The sequence below is a fragment of the Aplysia californica genome, unplaced genomic scaffold (genome assembly GCF_000002075.1).
Source record: "Aplysia californica isolate F4 #8 unplaced genomic scaffold, AplCal3.0 scaffold00294, whole genome shotgun sequence".
Taxonomy (NCBI): domain Eukaryota; kingdom Metazoa; phylum Mollusca; class Gastropoda; order Aplysiida; family Aplysiidae; genus Aplysia; species Aplysia californica.
In genome coordinates this window covers 95,261-114,279 of record NW_004797564.1, presented here as the reverse complement: position 1 = coordinate 114,279, position 19,019 = coordinate 95,261, and the positions used below count along the sequence as shown (strand labels likewise).

At 39.8% G+C, this 19,019-nt stretch overlaps 1 protein-coding gene across 4 annotated transcripts in view; it reads left to right on the top strand.

Moving 5' to 3' along the window:
• The window catches only part of LOC101864309 (kin of IRRE-like protein 2), a 366,594-nt gene that overhangs the window by 311,038 nt on the left and 36,537 nt on the right, over positions 1 to 19,019 (top strand). For all 4 annotated transcript variants that reach the window (XM_035970615.1, XM_035970616.1, XM_035970617.1 and 1 more), the window contains one exon: positions 39 to 325. In XM_035970615.1, the coding sequence (XP_035826508.1) occupies positions 39 to 325 (287 nt within the window). The remainder of the gene's footprint in view (positions 1 to 38; positions 326 to 19,019) is intronic.

Genomic DNA, 19,019 nt, shown 5'->3' with positions numbered 1-19,019 from the left:
AACAACAACAACAACAACGTATTTTCTCCCACCCACAGATCCAAGTCCTGACTACAAGTCCTCTCTGCCCCGCGACCCTCGCCCTCAAATGAAGCTCCCGGTGGACGACTTCCCGCTGCTGGCAGGGAACAAGGCACGGGTCAAAGGTGGCTTCCGCCCACCCCTCCCCCTAGAGACCACCACAAGGCTCCCGGAGTTCGTGCCAGACGGTCCCCGGCCTTACATCCCGGACCCCAGTTTCATGCCCGGTGACGTGGACATCGCTGTCCATCAAGGAGACGTGGCGGTCCTTCCCTGCACGGTGCAAAATCTGGGCACTAAGGAGGTCAGTTGGTTTCGTTTTCGTTTTTTTCGTTTTTTAGTTGTTGTTTTTTTTTTAGAGGTTTGTCGGCGCTCGCAACTGTTTAAGTTTATATGAGCGCCAGAAGATTAGAGGTGTTACAAGAGAGTAACAAACATAAAAAAGAAGAATGGGAAATAAGGACGATAGATGTTTCATAGGAAAGAAGAAGCAAACCACACCAGAGCACCCGCCAACCACCCGCAGTTTAAGTTTTAAGATGAGATAAGATAGATGAGATATGATAAAATAAGATAAGACTTTATTATTACTTTTAGTAAGGGTTTACAGCGCTGATAACTGCATAATGTCATAAGAACCCCATGGGGTGAATGTCAACAGAGAAGTCCAAACAGGGAATCAAGCTTACTCTGCTCACCTCTCTGGCCTCAACAGCACAAAGTCTGCTTCGACAATCAAGGAACCCCGGAAAAGGCAGTTTGCATGAGAGTGACAAACATATAACTGAAATTACGATAGTAAGGATGAGGAACGAATAAGCAGCAGGTAAGTTCGGGTGGAGGAGGTTCTGAATAGACGTTCTAACGTCCTTGGTTGAGATGAAACTGTGGGTGGTTGGCGGAAGCTCTGTTGTGATTTGTTCCTTCCTTTTGTCGCTCCTATGTCTCTTTTTTCTTTTTTTTTGTGTGTTACTCTATTCTTGTAACACGCCTAAACCTAAAAATATAATCTTTTTGGCGGTTGTTCTCGTGTCGTTTGCTCCTTCTTAGCTTTCAAACATCTATCGATCGTTCGTATCTCTTCTCCTTCTTTTCTTTGTAGGTTACTCTCTGGTAACACCTCTAATCTGGTTGGGGGGGTTGGGGGGTGCTCTGGTGTGGTTTGCTCCTTCTTTCTGTTCAAACATCTATCGTTCTTACCTCTCCATCTTCTTATCTTTGTATGTTACTCTATAGTAACACCCCTATTCTTGGAAGCTAATTTGATCGAATCCTGGGCAATTACTCAAACTAAAACAGAGATACAAGTGCTTGTGGAAAGTTCCGTGCCGGATTTTATTGATGGTATCCATAAAGGCGGAATCGAGTAAGCTTTATTCCAAGTGTGACTAAAAATGATTTCATTTTATTTCCATAGAGTTAAGGACTATCCAAACATATCACTATGAGGGGATCAACAAGTACTAAGACTGTTTCCTGTGGATTTGGTTCAAATTATAAATTGGTATGCTATCAAATAAAGATTTAATAAAGATAAAAAAACCTAGGACAATCTCTATGCTTGGCAAATGAGAGAGGTCTAGTGAACATCAACAGTTATATTACATAACGTACTATCAAAGATCGTACATAACAAGAGAGTTCACTCTGCCAAAAAAGTGTCAGTGGAAGTCCGCGCATTGCTTCAGATGGTGTTGCAATCTTTGTTTTGAAGCTCTCTTTCGTTTCTCCAGAAGAAGGATAGGAATAGCTCAGTTTGTTAGTCCAACTCTGTTCGCAAAGTCGGCGCTTTGTCTAAGAGGGTGCCACCGAATTTTGAGAACACCTTTTTAATTGACTCAAAAAGAGGAATGAACTATCTAGTATACACGATCTTTGATATTTTTTGGGCATTTGTCTAATATGGTAAAAGAGAATAGATACTAGTAGATCTAGAAGGAAAGAAAACTAGAGCGAATTTTATATGACCGTTGGTACACATTATTTTGTAGTCAGTTCTTTAGTAATGACTGTTGTTTGTCGTTGTTGGATATCGTCTTCTTTTTTTCTCGAGGATGAATTTTTTCCCAAGAAAAAAAGGGGGGGGGTATCGTAGATATCATTATCTATTTTATACATTAGTGCTAAAATTAGATAAGCATAATTATCTCAAAACCAGGCGAATAATCCATTATTTCAGGCCATAATAGTTTATAATCCAGTACGTCTAAACCCTCAGAGAACATCAGAATACTTGTTTACATGCGGTATTCGAAAACATAAATAAATGCAAAAGACTTAAAGTCAAAGATAGGCCGTGATTTCCATGAATAAATAGTTGTTTTAAAAACACGAGACAATGTTAAATGAGGTTTTTAAGGACACTGACCTCAGTTGGTGTAAGTGCGGAGACAGTGCAGATGTCCGAACAGGCCTGAGCCAGCTGATGTTCTCTTGGGAGAGTGAATCTATTTCCATGTTTATTTGTACATTGAAAAAAACACATGTCTACACAGTGATGGTCGTACGTACGTTTAAAAAACCACAAGCATGCCTACAAAGGGATGGCCATATGTACGTTTAAAAAAAGACATGTCTTCACAGGGATGGTCATACGTACGTAAAAAATTAAACCACATGTCTACACGCAGATGGTCGTAGGTACGTTAAAAAGAACACATGTCTACACACAGATGTTCATACGTACGTTAAAACAAAACACATGTCTACAAAGAGACGGTCGTACATACATTTAAAAAAACACGAGCAAGCCTACAAAGGGATGGTCATACGTACGTTTAAAAAAACGCATGTCTTCACAGGGGTGTTCATACGTACGTTTAAAAAATACATGTCTACACAGGGGTGTTCATACGTACGTTTAAAAAATACATGTCTACACAGGGATGGTCATACCTACTTTTTAAAAAGCGCATGCTTTTTTTTATTTTACGGGGCTCGCAACTGCATAAGGTCAAATGAGCGTGAAGCACATGTCTAGACAGGGATGGTCATACGTACGTTTAAAAAACACATGTCTACACAGAGGTGGCCAGCCTATGGATAGTGTTGACCAAAGGCAGTGACCTTCTTTTACGCGGGAAAACAGAAATTGTCTGATATATTAAGTGTCTTCTCGTGTGTTATACAATGGGAGTCATTAGGTTGAAATCAAGCGCTCGTCAAAAAAAAAAATCGAAGAAAATAGCATTTGGCATTTTTTTTCTCGATTTTTTGGGGGTTTGTTTTTTTACTCAAGACCATTACTGTCCATTTAAAAACGCATGTCTGTGAGGATTTGACAGAAAAGTGTTGATTTAAGGCACAGCAAGGTAAATTTGCAGTTTTAAAGGATTCTCAAACTTTGTAAGTTTCCAAACTTTGGTTGCCATTTTCTCGCTAATTTTACCTCTAATACAGGGCAACCCTCACCTCTTTCCATCTTTAAAATTTCAACTTCTATTCAATATAGAATAGATGGACATTTTTTTTTCAAAAAGAAAGGCAGGTGAACAGGCGGTAAGATGATACCAATAACCACATATGCCTCAAGATTGACAAGCGCCTGATTTCACCACGATATCTCACAAATTGAGTTAGATACTTTTCAGTTCTTTTCGTTGTTAGTGTTTGTAGATGACGAATTGTTTTTGTTTTTTTGATATATTATATTATTATGTGTAATTTTGTGGGATAGGGATGGGGAAAGGGTCTCAAATATGGCCAGTTTGGGCTTACGCCGCTGAGCTATTGACTCATGATCGATTAAGGACAGGTAAGTTTAAACGAAATGGTATAAAGTTCAAGGGGGAAAAAACCGTTGAAGAACGCCTTCTGACCGCACTGTGTGCTTCACGCCATTTTGAGTCTTGTATTCCACTTGTATATTATTTCAACCCTCTTTTGAAATTCCAATGTAGGTATCATATCTGTTGAAATCAAGCCTTTTCTAAGCGCTTTCTCTGTGGTCAGTATTCGGGCAAAACTTTAAATCACAAAGTTTCCCCATGAACTTGCACTGTTCGGGGTCTGCTGGGTAAAGACATACTCTTCTTTTCATTTTTTTGTAATTTTTTTACGGCGCTCGCGACTAGACCGTCGTATAAGGGCGCGGTTCACATGAAACATTTTCAGTTAGTAGGAATTTTTGATTTGGCAGAAGCCCACTCTTGACGATTTTAGATCACACAGGGATCTTTAACGTGCGCAACTTGCACACGGGACCTCAGAGATGTTTCGCCCTTCCCAGAAGGCTAGGTATAGGTCTTTCCTACCAGAAGATCAGGGGTGTGGCTGAAAGGCAGCAGTAAGAAGGAGCCAAGGAGTAGCAGTAGAAAGGCTGCAGAAAGAGTCATGTGCCCAGAGGAAGGGGCAAATGGGGTTACGGGGTGAGGGCAAAAAGTGGAGACGAAAGCAAACAACAGAACATTGCTGGAGACAAGGAAAGGAGGTGAAAAGAGACAATTTTAGGGAATATTTTTTCAGTCCCTATCCAGATTCAAACCCGGGACCTTTAAATGAGAGGCGAACACCTTAACCTCTAGGCCAAAAGAGCCCCCCCCCCCTTCCACCCCTACCCTCACCCCATAACCTTCGAGGGGTCTTTGCACAACGAGCAGGTATGTCAAAGAAAGATGGTAATGACAAACGGATCTGTTATAGAGATGAGGAGTCGTTTACGTTTTGCTAGCTGTCTCGTCTTCAGACTCGACCTTTTGGTGAGAGAACGATAGGACATCGGTGAATTTTAAAAGAACTTGAAGAGCGTGTCAACTTCAGGCCAACAATCTCACCCCCCCTTTCCCAATAAACCCACCATCCCCACCCCCCACCCCCATCCCCCACCCCCATCCCAAAATAACAACAGGAAAAAACGACGAAAAAATAACACAACAAAAACAAACAAAAACAAAACAAAAAACCCACAAAGCAACAACAATAACTGCCACAACAAAAGCAAAACAAAAAACAACAACAACAACAACAACAACAACAACAACAACAAATTGATACATTTCACTAAGTGCTAGAATCATAGAAGAACGTAGTGCTCCATTAATTCTGCTCTAAAACCAGGCTCAAGTTCTAATTTCAGGCTAAGCATTTTTGGATTTTGATTATTTGAACAGTTTTTATGGCTCTCCCGCCATATCGTTTGATAATGTTACTGTGTTGAAGGGTACTCGAACTCACATCCTGCCTTAACAATGGCACGCACGAGATTCTATTACTTGGACAAATAAACACATTTTGCCAAGAATGCACTTCGTTTCCTTGTTCTCAAATGCTCAAATGGGCAAAAGCCTGAGCTGGAAAGCAAACTGGGTCAGAACTCTGTCCACAGAACAATAGTAATCCGACATTTAAAAAAGAACAACTCTTAAAAAGTAACGTTCTATTGAAATTCTTTGGATTTGTATAGCTTGGGGGTAGCTTAATAATAACTAATCCTTCTCGTCTAATTCCAATAAAAGTTTAAGGGAAATCCTGTTTACTGGTATCTAATGTGTTTAGATCACTCACAAATATGGCTGATAAATAACGATAAACGCTGTAGATTCTATGTTTAAAAAAACCCACTGTGATTATAAATAAAGTTACATACACTTACAAACTCAAAGGCAAAAAGGTAGAAAGATAAAAAGCCAGGAAAGAGCAAGGCGGCGGCAAGGACATTCAACACTCGATTAATAAAACATGTCGGGCTGAGAAAAAAAAACGTAGGAACAAGAGAGAGAGAGGGGGTGTAGAATGATTGATAGCCCGTGGCTGTGGTCGAATAAGCTACAATTTATAATGATCTATGGCACCGACCAGGTAGAGCAAGGTGCAACACCCAGAGAGGCTCCAGCGCGAACTGCCTGGCATGCGTTTGAATATAGATCATGGTGAAATTCCCACCGGAAAGGGATCTCTTTTTTTTTCCTTCCGTTTGATTTATTGAGATCGGCTCAGCTGGACGGAAATCAATCATGAACGTAGCATGGCTAGGGGGGGAGATAACGAGCCTCTGATGCACACATGCTGTAGCAGGCTCATGTCGAGCTTGTTGTGCTTTTTAACCGCTTAAAAACACGAAGGAAATCTTTTAAGTATATTATTATTTCTCCTACTTGCCTGCAGGGAATATGATGTTTAAAAAAAACTCGTAAGTATTTGCAGCAAGGGGTATCTTAATAGTTTTACAACCTCACCGGAGTCTAGATATGTTCGCAAATGGGGGAAAATTTTGCGTTATCCCATTTCCTGGGAGGAATATTGTTTATGGCACGTTGACACGAGTAACTGGCTTGATTTAGTGTCTTGTGACCTTCTTTACTTTGCCTGGTACGTTAGTCTTTCTCTTAAGTGTCATCATCATCATCATTGCCTTTCTCACCCTGCATTAGGGTATAGGCCACGGACAAACACCCCCCCCCCCCACTTTTCTCTATCCTGGGCTAGCCTCTTGATGTCATTCCATGTCTTCCCACTTTTCTGTACATCGATTTCTGTGATTCTTCTCCAAGTTCCACGAGGTCTTCCCCTTGATCTCTTGCCCTGTGGGTTCTTAAGTGTAGCTAATAAAAATAATAATAATAATTTTAAAAAATAATAATAATAATAATAATGATAATAGTGATAATATCGATAATAATGATAAGAAGAAGAAGAAAAAGAATAATAATAATAATAATAATAATAATAATAATAATAATGATAATAATAATGATAATAATAATAGATAGCATTTGTATAGCGCAAATCCCTGCTCAACAGCAAGCTCTAAGCACTTTACAGTCTATACCGTTTACCCCAGCATATCTGAGAGCATTCTGAAACAACCTCAACTTTCTGGGAAGCATACAGTGCAAGCAGCCATTTATAGGCGCAAAAACACAAACATATTTACAAGATCTTTCGCTGTCTATGGTCAGGTATCAATTCCTACCTGGGTGAAGTGAGAAAAATTCGTGTAAAGTGCCTTTCCTTAGGACAAAATGTCGGGTTCGCGACTCGAACACTCTAAACCGCAACTTCACGATTACGAGTCCGGTTGCCTAACCACAAGTAAAAGCAGTAAAACTTTCATCTTAGTGGGTGTTTTTTAATTGATCTATTTTGTACAAATACCACGAAGCATTAAAAAAAAGAATATTTTTATACAATAAAACAATCTCGTACTTTCCTGTGATACGCCGATGAGAAAACGGGTTTTTGTAACTCTGTGGCGATACAGATGGACACGATAAGCTGAAAACAGAGGTTTAGGGAATATTCTCTAAGCTACTTTATCTCTGAAGCCCAAAAGACTACATATAGACCTAAGCACAAAACCCACGTCTTGCAATGCAACCAGGAATCTTCTTGCTAGTGTTTACGAACCTTTCATAATAATCAGATCTTAGAGAGGAACTTGTTCAGTCAAGTACCCCACTCCTAGTCGGAACAGGAAGGAAGAGATGTCAATTTTTTTTTAAATCTCAGTAAGAAAAATACTTGGGCAGTATCGCAGACTGGCGAACGGCAGGATTATGGAACCTCTATCCTTGATGGAATGCATGCTATTGCTGAGACTACTTTCAATTACTTCATCGCTCGGAATGCGCAACCACCCGCCTACCCTGTTAAAAAAGAAAACAAAAGGTTCACAAACGTGCGCACACACACGCACAGACATCCTTCTTCTTTTCTGTTTCTCTCAGTATTTCAGTCCCACATCCCTGCTGTCTCTTCTGTCTGTCTTTTTGTGTGCACATATTTTGGTCTGTTTGCTAGACTATTTCTGTCTGTCTGTCTGTCTGTCTGTCTGTCTGTCTGTCTGTCTGTCTGTCTGTCTGTCTGTCTGTCTGTCTGTCTGTCTGTCTGTCTGTCTGCCTGTCTCTCACACTCTCTCTCCCTCTCCCTGTCTCATTTGCAACCCCCCCCCCCCTTCTTTTTTTCTTGTTTCCTTTCTTTTTCCCAACTGACTATAAAAAATACGCACTTTTATATCGTTTGATCAAATGCAACCCACTCTCCACGTTGTGACGAAAACATCACGTTAAAGTTATTTTAAGCATTACCAAGACATAATAGGTGTCACGACACGGTGGAATCAGGCACTCGACAATTTTTGGGCGTATGAGTCAATTACCCTTTTGTCCAAAAATTTTCGGTGAATTGAAAAACGTCTGAGCGTTCGATAGCTAGGCTGATATATGGTTTAATTTACCATCCTTATGAGAAGAGCGCTTTCTCCTTTTCTATATTTCCTTTAAGGCTGCCAAGTTTGTCTAGTATGATCATAATAGGTGGTAGCAAAGTTAAAGAGTCCTGGGTAAAGAGTGCTAGATGTATAGCTTGTTAATTTAGCAAAGCAATGGGAAAATGTACAAGGTATGGGTGTTTTAGAGCAGAACAGTTATTATTTGTTTGAAATTGCATGGATTGAATTATTTGAGCTTATCTAATGCCAGTGTCCAAACAGAATGCCATGCTCATGTGCAAAGGGATAAAAAGAAAAAGCAACATGGAAGCATTGTCGAAAAAAGGGGGTTGGCAACTACAGCTAAATGTCCTACGATTCTGCTGCCATTTTAAAACGAAAAACCCTAAGCCCTTTTTTCTCGTACTGCTTGCTCTGGGAGAGAGAAGCATCATAACGTCATGTTTGTCGTGGCAATGTTATATGGAGCTTACATCCAACACTTTGCACAGTATCTATCCCGAGACGTCTCCGACGGAGATAGACCAATCAAAATTCTTTATGCGAGTAAATAAATCTGGGGGGTTTTAACCCATAATTTGATATTTTGCAGTTAGGTTTGAAATTTTCTTGAAAATAATTGATTTGCAACTGTTTTAAAGGCTATAATGTGTGATCTGCAGCAAACAAACAGTTTGACCCCCCCGAAGCAGTGCATCTGTGTGAAGGAGTGCGTCTCCGAATAGTTCCTGTGTGCTCGCCGGAGACGTCTCCGAATATCCAACACTTTGACTCCAGTGCCCTCTGACGGCGTATAAACAGATACGTGACGTAGATCTGCCGGGGAAAAAGGTTGAAGAAAAGAGAGAGGACGTTTTGTCCTATGAGACTGTCGAGACGCAAGCTCAGAAAGCGTGATGGAATTCCAAAGTCCCAACTAGAAGTGATGAATCCGGGAGAGATCAGACTGGGAGTAATCTCAGACCAACGGTAAAAGAGAGAAAGAAAAAGCAGTTTGTTGAGCCAATATAGGAAATATCTCCCCTCCAGCTTATTGAATAATAACTTCTAGAGGTTTTCCTAACCGTCACCCCCATATAATGTCTGAGATGGATTCTTAGGTTTGCCAGCTTTGAGCTATACATACAGGGCTGTTATTCAAAGCTACCACCCACAGGACTGTTCCCATCTATATTTGTATTAACAATTCTGGGTTTCCTCATTATTCTTTGTAGCTAGGTCTTTCTCCTTTCTCCCAGCCTCATCCAGTGTTTGGTGGTATATATTTTTCTGTCAAACTAAGGAACTGTTCTTCTCCATTAGCAAGTGGCCTAGTTTTTCTCGCTTGTGACGGAGAGTCCATTAGTTGGGTAGTTAGCTGCTATCAGTCATGCCATCTGAGGGACAACAAAGAATGAAAAAGAAGATTATATTCATCTTCGTAAGGAATTGAATTATGATGGTACGATGTTCTTGTTCAATGGTATAGAGTGTACCGTGGTACATTTACCCACTTCATCTATTTCCCCCTGGGTACACTGTACACGTATCTTGGGACAGCAACTGAATACATTGTGAGGGGACGCCAAAACAGCGACCCGCCAAACCACTGCTACTGATATATTTTGTTTGGCGTTCTGGTAAATAGCTTCGAGAATAAATCATCCCGGCTGCGTTTTCTGATAACCCCTCCACTTCTGGGTCTCCAGAGAAAACGACGACGTATTCTCTAAGGTTCCCTGCTATAATTCACAGTTCGTCTTTTCGAAATCGTTTCTGTTTTGGAAATTTTGAGTAAATCTTGAAATGAAGCAACTTTAATTAATTCTGAACTTTTGTATGTAACAAAGTAAACTATTATAACTGGAGTATTGTCGAAAATGGTGTAGTCATTTTGTTGTGTTCAGCGATACTCTGGGACCACGCGATCCTTCTTATTATTACTATTCCCAACAGCGAGCTACTTATCCTTAATTTATCCTCCGAGGTCTACTTTACGTAACCTCGTCTTCCCTCTTTGTTATCTATACCAATCTTCTCTCGTCCTTCACGTCAAATTGTCCACTCATTTGACCCACGACCCAAGGAAAAGTACTAAATGAGATTCGTGTAGCATTGGGTTTAGTTCTTTTTTCCGTTCAGACAAAAAGGAATGGGAAGAAAAAGAGGTGACACGATGAACCAGATGAAACACAAAGTAAACAATATATAATGGATCGTGGGTATCCACGCGTGCTGCAACTATCAGTTTGTCATAGCTATGAACAATGCTTTGGATTTCTAAAGAGTCTAAGCTGGTCTTGTGAATTTTTCTAATGAGAGTATTAAAACTAATTTAGGGTCAAGATATATGTCTTGAAAATCCATGTGCTATATATCACCCTCCTTTGCTGTGCTCTGGGCGGCGACTGATAGTGTAGCTGGAGCTTTTCTCAGTTGTACCGGGCCGACTCTTGTCCAGCTCTCAGCCGACAGAGAAGGAGACTCCATTTCCGTTCCTGTCGCGGGGGTGAGGGTTCACGAGTGGCTACTGAGACGGGTGCGAGACACGGGATGTCAAGGACCGCTATCTGGACCAGGTATGGAAATGAGCGCTGTCCGGAACTGTAGACACATTTGTTTTTCTGCCTTTTGAACTGATGTAACGACACAAAGTGTAGAGCAAAAAATAAACTCATAATTGTGGAAAATGAAAGACAAGTATATTTTTATCCAAATTCTGATTAACTATAAACCGTGGGTAAGTTGTTTAAATGCTCTAAGTCATGAGGACAACATTTTTCAGGAAACAAAAAAAAACCCATTCTATCGTTCAACAATATTGTACCTACATTCTGTATCTTTTCTCGCCTATTTTTTATACACTTAGATGTTTAATCTCGATTAAATAGATCTCGAGCACATGCAACCGATACAAGCGGGTCAGAAACTTCAATTATAGCAAAAAAAAAGAAAGAAAAACTCAGTAAGTACACCAAACAGCTGACCGACGAAATTGGTTTGATATAATAATATCACGCGATTTGAGCCTAATTTCACAGTTTGCATCACTTACTATTGTATCTAATATCTCCTAACTTATTAGACTGTAGAGAGTGCGCTGGCGGAGCGGTTAGTGCGCTTGTGTTCGAAGCGAAAAGTCCAGGTTCGAGCCTCGATTCGGAAACGGATTTTTGTCGACCCCTCCAGCCCACCCAGCAATAATGGGTACCTGACTTCGAGTTGGGAAAGTAAAGGCGTCGTGGAAGGGAATTGGCCACCCTACCACAATATGTCGACAGCCAAGGAAGTTGTCTTACTAACAAAGCATTCCCCAATGTCCGGATCGGATGAGGGAACAACTTTACTTTACTTTAATTAGACTCTGATAGTAGTAAAACTATTTTACAAACACTCTTTTGAGGCCCTGGTTGAACAATTGTCTGAGACGTTTTTGAAAACACTGGTGAAGTTTAAAAAATGACCTTTCAAAACTAGATCGTATTCACAAAAAGATATGCAGAGTCTGAATGTAAACAGTGAAGTGTCAGAAACTGTTATAAACAATCATTTTCGTAGTTACTGCCTTTGAGGAGAGTGATAAAAAACGAACCTGATCAATCTGACATTCAAAAATGATCTGCTTGAACTAAATTTGACATCAGTTGATCTGCTTGTCAAGCCGTATCTCATCGGCACCGAAATCAGAAAAGAAGGTTCCGAAGCAAAACTGTGTCAAAGATCGTATGCAGGATAATACGTCACTCACTGGTAACATTCTGCCGCTATCTGCGATGGTGATAAAGACTTCGGTTTCGTTTCTCAGCGCTTCTTTAGTGCAATTTTTTTACTGTCACTCTAGGCACAAGGCAGTCTTAAAACGGCTTCCAACTCGCTGCTTCTGAAAAACAATAGCTTCCCGTCGCTTTTGCTATTTAGGACGTCGCTAATTATGTCTCAAGCAGATGAGCCACACGCGTTATGAAACAATGTTTGATTTTGTTTACAGATACTTACAAGGATGAGTTTTCGTTTGGTGTACTGAAGTACAGTACTTATTAAACGCTATTATCATCTTTGGAAGATATTTAAAGATATTTTTAGAATGGAAGCTGAAGAAGACTTTTACGTCTTATCAAAAAGATCTAAATTATGGGATTCGAACCCACGACCTTACGGTTGAGAGTCCGAAGCTTATAAATGTACATGGTGTCGTTGAAGATTAAAAACATAAATAGATAACAATTATTAATAAGCTAATAGCAAGACAGGTTAAAGAAAGTTTGATACTTTTAAAGTCTGCAGTTAGCTGTTAGACAGCTATCTAAAAATCATAAATGCTATACTTTACACAAGCAAAAGTTTCGCCACTGAAAAATATGTTAAAGAAAATCGAATGCACAATGGATGTTTTTGAATTCCGACTACTGCAAATGCCTTGACCAGGCGTACCAAGGCGTTGATCAAGTGTTTTAGAGGTTTTAGAGAGAGGGGGGGGGGGGGGGTGAGAGCACGACATAGAGAAACAATGTACCATTAATTATTTTATTATACATCACAATAATATATATATATATATACAGATATATATATATATATATATATATATATAGATAGATAGATAGATAGATATATAGATAGATAGATAGATAGATAGATATATATAAGGATGGAGAGAAGGAGAGAGAGAGGTGGGTGGGGGACAAGAGAGCTCTCGATAGAGAAACAGAATATAACAATAAATATTGTATTATATACCATACTATGAATAATAGACACAGATAGATAGAAGAACAGAAAGAAGGGGAGGGAGAGAGAGACAAAGAGGGAGAGAGAGAAAAAGAGAGAGAGAGAGAGAGAGAGAGAGAGAGAGGAGGGAGGGAGGGAGAGAGAGGGAGAGATAGGGAGAGGGAGGAAGGGAATAGGGAGCACGCGATAAATGAAATACTGCAGATAATAATTATATTGTGCATCATAATCTTATGAATTAAAGATACAGACAGACAGACGGATAGATAGAAGGACAGACAGAGGGAGAGAGAAAGAGAAAGAGACAGAGAGAGACAGACAGACAGAGGCAGAGAAGGAGGGGAGAGGAAAAAAGATAGACGTGGAAATGAGACAGGGGGAGGGGGGTAGGAGCGCTCATCCCCGTGGGACATCCAAGGCAGTAGGGATGTGGCCTGGATTCCCCTATCTTGTCTCCCCTGTGAGCTGCCTCGTGATGGGGGTCCTGACACTGGGTCACTGGCCAGTAGATTTGGTTCATGACCTCATAACACACAGCTCTGCCTGCCAGTTTGCGGTAACCAGCGAAAGTTTAAGGGATATGGGAAGACATTTTGATGGCATAACGAATCATCTTCTTATAATATCATCATGTTGATTAGATTTCTTTCCCAACCGGGTGTTGTAGAATGACACCTAATAATCCATAGCATTATACTTAGATTTGAACCAGTGCAATATGTGGTAAAATACTGGCTCATTTAATTTAAGCGGCCTGCCTACAAACAAATAGTTAGATTAAGCCTATTGGAAGGTAATCTTCCACGAGTAGAAAAGACCAGTAAATGTATAACTTCAAATAAACAGGATGTCAGCCGAACCTAGACTGGCACTTCAGGATGATCGTAAGATATCGAATGTGACTTTGTCCAACTGGGATGAATGTACGTCGCTCTCAACCTCATACTGTGCTTACATCACTGCACGATATCCATCTTCCAATTCCAAAAGCATGAGGTAATCAGTGGCAAAGATGTTGTTATCCGTTAGATTTGCCGTCTTGAACGGTTCTTAACTTTAAGTTGTTCCCGTGACATGTATAAACAGACGCTTGGAAAGTGAATATTAATGTTTTGAAGATTTTGTGGCGAATGCTACATGCAATTTTCACAGGACAAAAAGATAATAATACGTCTTTGAACTAGACATGTAGGTACAATCATCTGTGTTGATAGATTCTATACAGAACATAATACAAACAAATCTGTATTACTTATCAGGCGATTCAGAATTGTAAATCTAAGCATCTACTTCTTCCGTCTTGAATAATAGAGGTGACTTCCTTTGTGTTCCATTTTCAATTACCTACGCATAAAGATCAAAACAGGTTTGACACTAAGGCATCGTTCTTGCCTTCTCAAATAACATTTTGGCCTTTGAAATTGAAAACATTGAACCTTTGCTGCCCGCTATGCATTAAGGAAACGTCCATCAATAGTTGCAGTATAAGACACACAAATAGAAAGTTTTCCTCTTCAAATCTCAGGGGATGAGAAGCTATTAACTCGAAACACTTGACTCTAAGCTGTATGTTTATTTCTGATTGAAAAAAGCTGATTGACTTCACGGACGTCTGTGTCTGTTAACCCAGTTGTTGTTCTGCAGGCTTAGCGTTATCCCAATCTGTTTTGGTTGCTGGTTATTAACTACACTTGCTCCCCAGGCGTGTTCGTCTTGTGTGTTCCCTTGTTTTTACCTTCCTGCGATGTTTCGTTTTCCATATTTGCATGCTTGCACGCCACCCCCTCACCCCTTTACGTTTTGCAAGCCCTACTCCTTCTTTAGTAATCGTCATCCCGATCGCTAGCTTTTCTGTAAGTAAAGTTATCTTGAGATTTCAAAAACCACTCTTACGACGTACGCAAGGCAGTGTCAGGATTGGAAACTTTTTAGATTCAAACTGTATGGGTTGAAATCAATGTAACTCAAACGATGTTCACGGAAAACAAAAAGTGTACAGCATGAAGACTCGAAGACATTGTCGAAAAAAATCTTTACTATGGCTTAAATATGCGGCAGGGGGAACGGATGGGGGAGGAGGACGTAAGATCAATTCTTTTTACTTTGGTACAAAATAGTCAATACCATGCCAGAAGTGATAACCGAAGATAATAGTGTTGAACAGATGCATTTATGAGGAAACAATATTGGCATTCTAATCGAAATACCCCCCTCGCCTGCTCACTCACACCCACGTGCACCTCAATGCGAACAGATATATTATAAACAGAAGATTGTGAAGTGTTACAGTTATTAGCTAGAAGATACATCAATTGTGTGCGTTCGCATACGGCGTAGTTTCAGCCCTCGCTTGCCTATTATGCCAACATCGTGCATATTATAATCGGCGGAATTCGTGAGTCGGGAAACAAACATGGAAATGTCAAAAATGAACAGTACCTAACTAATGGGAACACACTCACCTTTATATTCTTTAATTTTCATCGATTATTAATATTTCTTTTTTTTTTAATTGACTCATTGAATACCTTGAAAGGTTGTTGTAATAAAAAATGTATAGTCTTACGAAAATTAAGTAATATGTGCTTGTTATTTTGTAAAATTGAAGAATTCCTAGCACTAGAGAACCTCCTGAAATATGAGAATTTCAGATGACATTTTCTGTGCTCTTTGTAGAAAACAATTAAGTTAGATGTTTTCCTCTTCTCTGCCTTAGCCAGCGTATGCAGACTTCTGCCCCCGTTTGCCTTTCGTCGAAAAAAAAATGGCCTTGCTCCCGGGAACTTTTCTATAATTCCTTAAACAAAAACAAAAAAGAAAAGAAAAGCAGAATTGTCAGTGCGCATAGCTTGATGCAACAATTTGTTCTCCTTAGATTCCGGACTTGAACCGAAAATAAAATGAAGGCAGCGTGGTGGAATCAGGCTCTCGTCAGTTTTTGGACATGTAGAGTTATTGTCTGAGACGTTTTTGAAAACACTGGTGAAGTTTAAAATCATCTTAAAGCTTGTTCACTTGTCTTTATTTGGATGAAAAGAGTATCCATTTATCTTGAATACAAGTCGAGATATTTACGAAAGAAGAAGGTGGGGGTCACCTGTTTTCAGAGGTAAAATTAGTGAGAAAATGGCCGCCAAAGGTTAGTTATTTCGTTAGCTTAAGAGTCCGTGGTAACTGAAAATTTACATTTTCTGTGCCTTTAATCAACGTTTTTCAGAAAAAAATCCACACAGAAATGAGTTCTTTAATGGGCATGAAAGGTGTTGAGCCAAAAAAACAAAAATTTAATAAAAAAATTAACAAACCTGCGGAAAAATGCAAGTTTCTTCATTTTGGTTATTTTTTTTTACGAGAGCCTGATTCCACCACGCTGACTTACAAATGGCTCTTGCTCGGTAAACGTTGTAACGTGCATCTAATAAAATTTAAATGATGACCTATAGCTTCTATACGTGATCTTTTGCAATTTTTTTTTTCAAGACAAGTCACCGAAGTGCAAACCATTAGTGGGGGCTCTTGTGGCCTGGAGGGTAAGATGTTCCCCTCTCATTCAACAGGTCCCGGGTTTGAACCCGGATAGCGACGGAAGTTTTTCTTCTCTAAATTGTCTTATTTCACCTCCTTTCCTGCTCTCTGGCAATGGTCAGTCGTCTGCTTTCGTCTCCACCTTCTGCCCCCCCTCCCCTTACCTCCTTTGCCCCCTCCTCTGGGCTCCCGACTCTTTTTGCAACCTTTCTGCTGCTACTCCTCGCTCCTTCTTACTGTAGTCTTTCAGCCACACCCCTGATCTTCTGGTAGGAAACATCTACACCTAGCCTTCTCGGGCAAAGGCGAAAAATCTCGGAGGACAACGTGTGCAAGTTGCGCAGGTTAAAGATCCCTTGGGGTTCTAAAATTGATAGGAGTAGGCTTCGGCCACAACCCAGGCAAAATTCAAAATTTCCTACCGACTGAAGTTAATGTGTCACGCGCGCTCATATGACCTTGTGCAGTTGCGAGCGCCGTAAAAGACTTACCAAAATAGAAAATAAAAAACTTTAGTAGAAACTGTTGATGCCATACAAAACTGCCACTTTTATGACATATTGCACCCAGACACATATTACGTGCCTGCTAGATTATATGATATCCTATAATAATTTTATTGATGAAAATTAGTCTTAAAAGCCGCGTATTTATTTAAATAGTCTAAGAACTATGAATTCCATTAGTTATTTAATACCCTTGTCTTTTATCCATTACTTGCAGAATATAGTTAATTGCAGAATTTTCTTCCAAGTTTATTATGGGATAACGAGCACGTTAGATAAACCTTAGCTCAGAGGGAAAAATATGTATTATCTTTAAAACATGTTTTGTTGCCCTGGTAATATAAAACAGTAGTAAGAGGACGGTCGTCTTTAAAAAAAAGTCAGAAGAGAAAAGATACGAGGGGGAAAAAGATTCATTCATTGGTTAATCAATAATGGATGTGAATATTCAACTGAACTGAACTGCATTGATTGTTAGGGGGGTAAATCCACTGTAGGATTGAACAGGATTTCTCACCTCGTGAGATCAAGATCGTGCATGACTTTGTGGATGCTGTTTGGATCAATAACTTTAATGTTTTATAGCAATCTGAAGGGTACGCGCTGGAGCTAACCTCCATGAAGTTGTAAAGGTTCTTAGCACTTGGAAATAGCTCCTAGTTTATAGGATAATAAACTTTTTCTATTTCTCCAATTCGTACAAATTTTAGAAATCACTAAAGATCTTGGAAAGCGAAGAGCGTTTGCGTTTTAATGCATTGAACTTGTAAAGTGCAGTTGGGTGCGAGTTTCGGCTTTCGCTATTGCAGTCATACGTCAGAGGCTAAGGCTATGGTTTAGAAACGACCTCGTGAGGTGTGTATGGACGTGGGTGGGAGAAAAATGGTCTTAGGATTGAACTGAAGCTCGGGGCATCCAGGTTACGCTCAATCCTAAGACCACTTTTGTCCCACCTACGACCATGCATGGATTAAGCCTAGCCTGGATGCCCCAAGCTTCAGTTCAATGTCTTGCTTATTGTTGTAAGAATTGGTATGCAGGTCTATTCGTCCGGACTTTTGGTTGAACCAGCACGTTTTACTTTTATTTCTTGTACAGTTTAGAGACATTTCTCTATTTGTAGCTTTTGAAATATGGTTGTTGTTTTTCGTTAATTGACCATTCTGAGTGTTCTCCCATAATAGCAATTAAATTTTAAAAAGTCGATTTCCATTTAGGATTTTTCGATTCTAGGGGGATATTACAGTACTTCCGCGTAAAATGAACTTTGTGAGACGAGAGAAAGTTCTGCAAGGATAACATCCGACGATATAATGCTGGCGTATTTTGGTAGTATACACGGGTTCATTTTTAATTCTGGAAGTTCTTAGATCTATGCCTGCGAAATATTTGGTTTCTTTTGTTAAAACATCATGCAATGTGGAATATTACAAATGATTAGTACTTGCATTGCATTGTTCTTATAGCTAAGTGAGGTTTGTTTGTTTTGTTTGTTTGTTTGTTTCTTGTTTTGTTTTTCAGCCACTATTTGGAGTATAAAACAAATAAAGAAAACCAATTGGTCTTTACCTATTCTTGTCTTAAATCAAGGGAACAACAAGGAAAATCTCGAGAGCACAATCAAGTTTAAGACTTATTTTGCAGCCTCCTAAAAATTTAAAAAATCACAGTATGGATCTGACTAGTAGGCACGAAAAGTTATGCAACGCTTTAGCGCGGTTATCAATGTGATCTAGAGCTTTCTCTCTTTTTCTCTCTCCCCTCCCACCTCTCTCTCTCTCTCTCTCTCTCTCTCTCTCTCTCTCTCTCTCTCCACCTCTCTCTCTTTCTCTCTTTTTAGCCCCACCCTCCCCCCAATAAAAACTGTCAGATAACACATCAACAACATTAACGCAGGCAACAATAGTAACAGTAACAGCAACAACAACAACAACAACAGCAGCAGCAAAAATCAACCCTTTAAAAAATAATAAAACAACAAGCAATCACCGCAACATTAAAACAGCAATAACACAACAACTGTAACGATGATGACAACAGCAGGAACATGAACAAAAGACCAACCACTCCCCTCCCAAAAAAGAAGAAGAAGA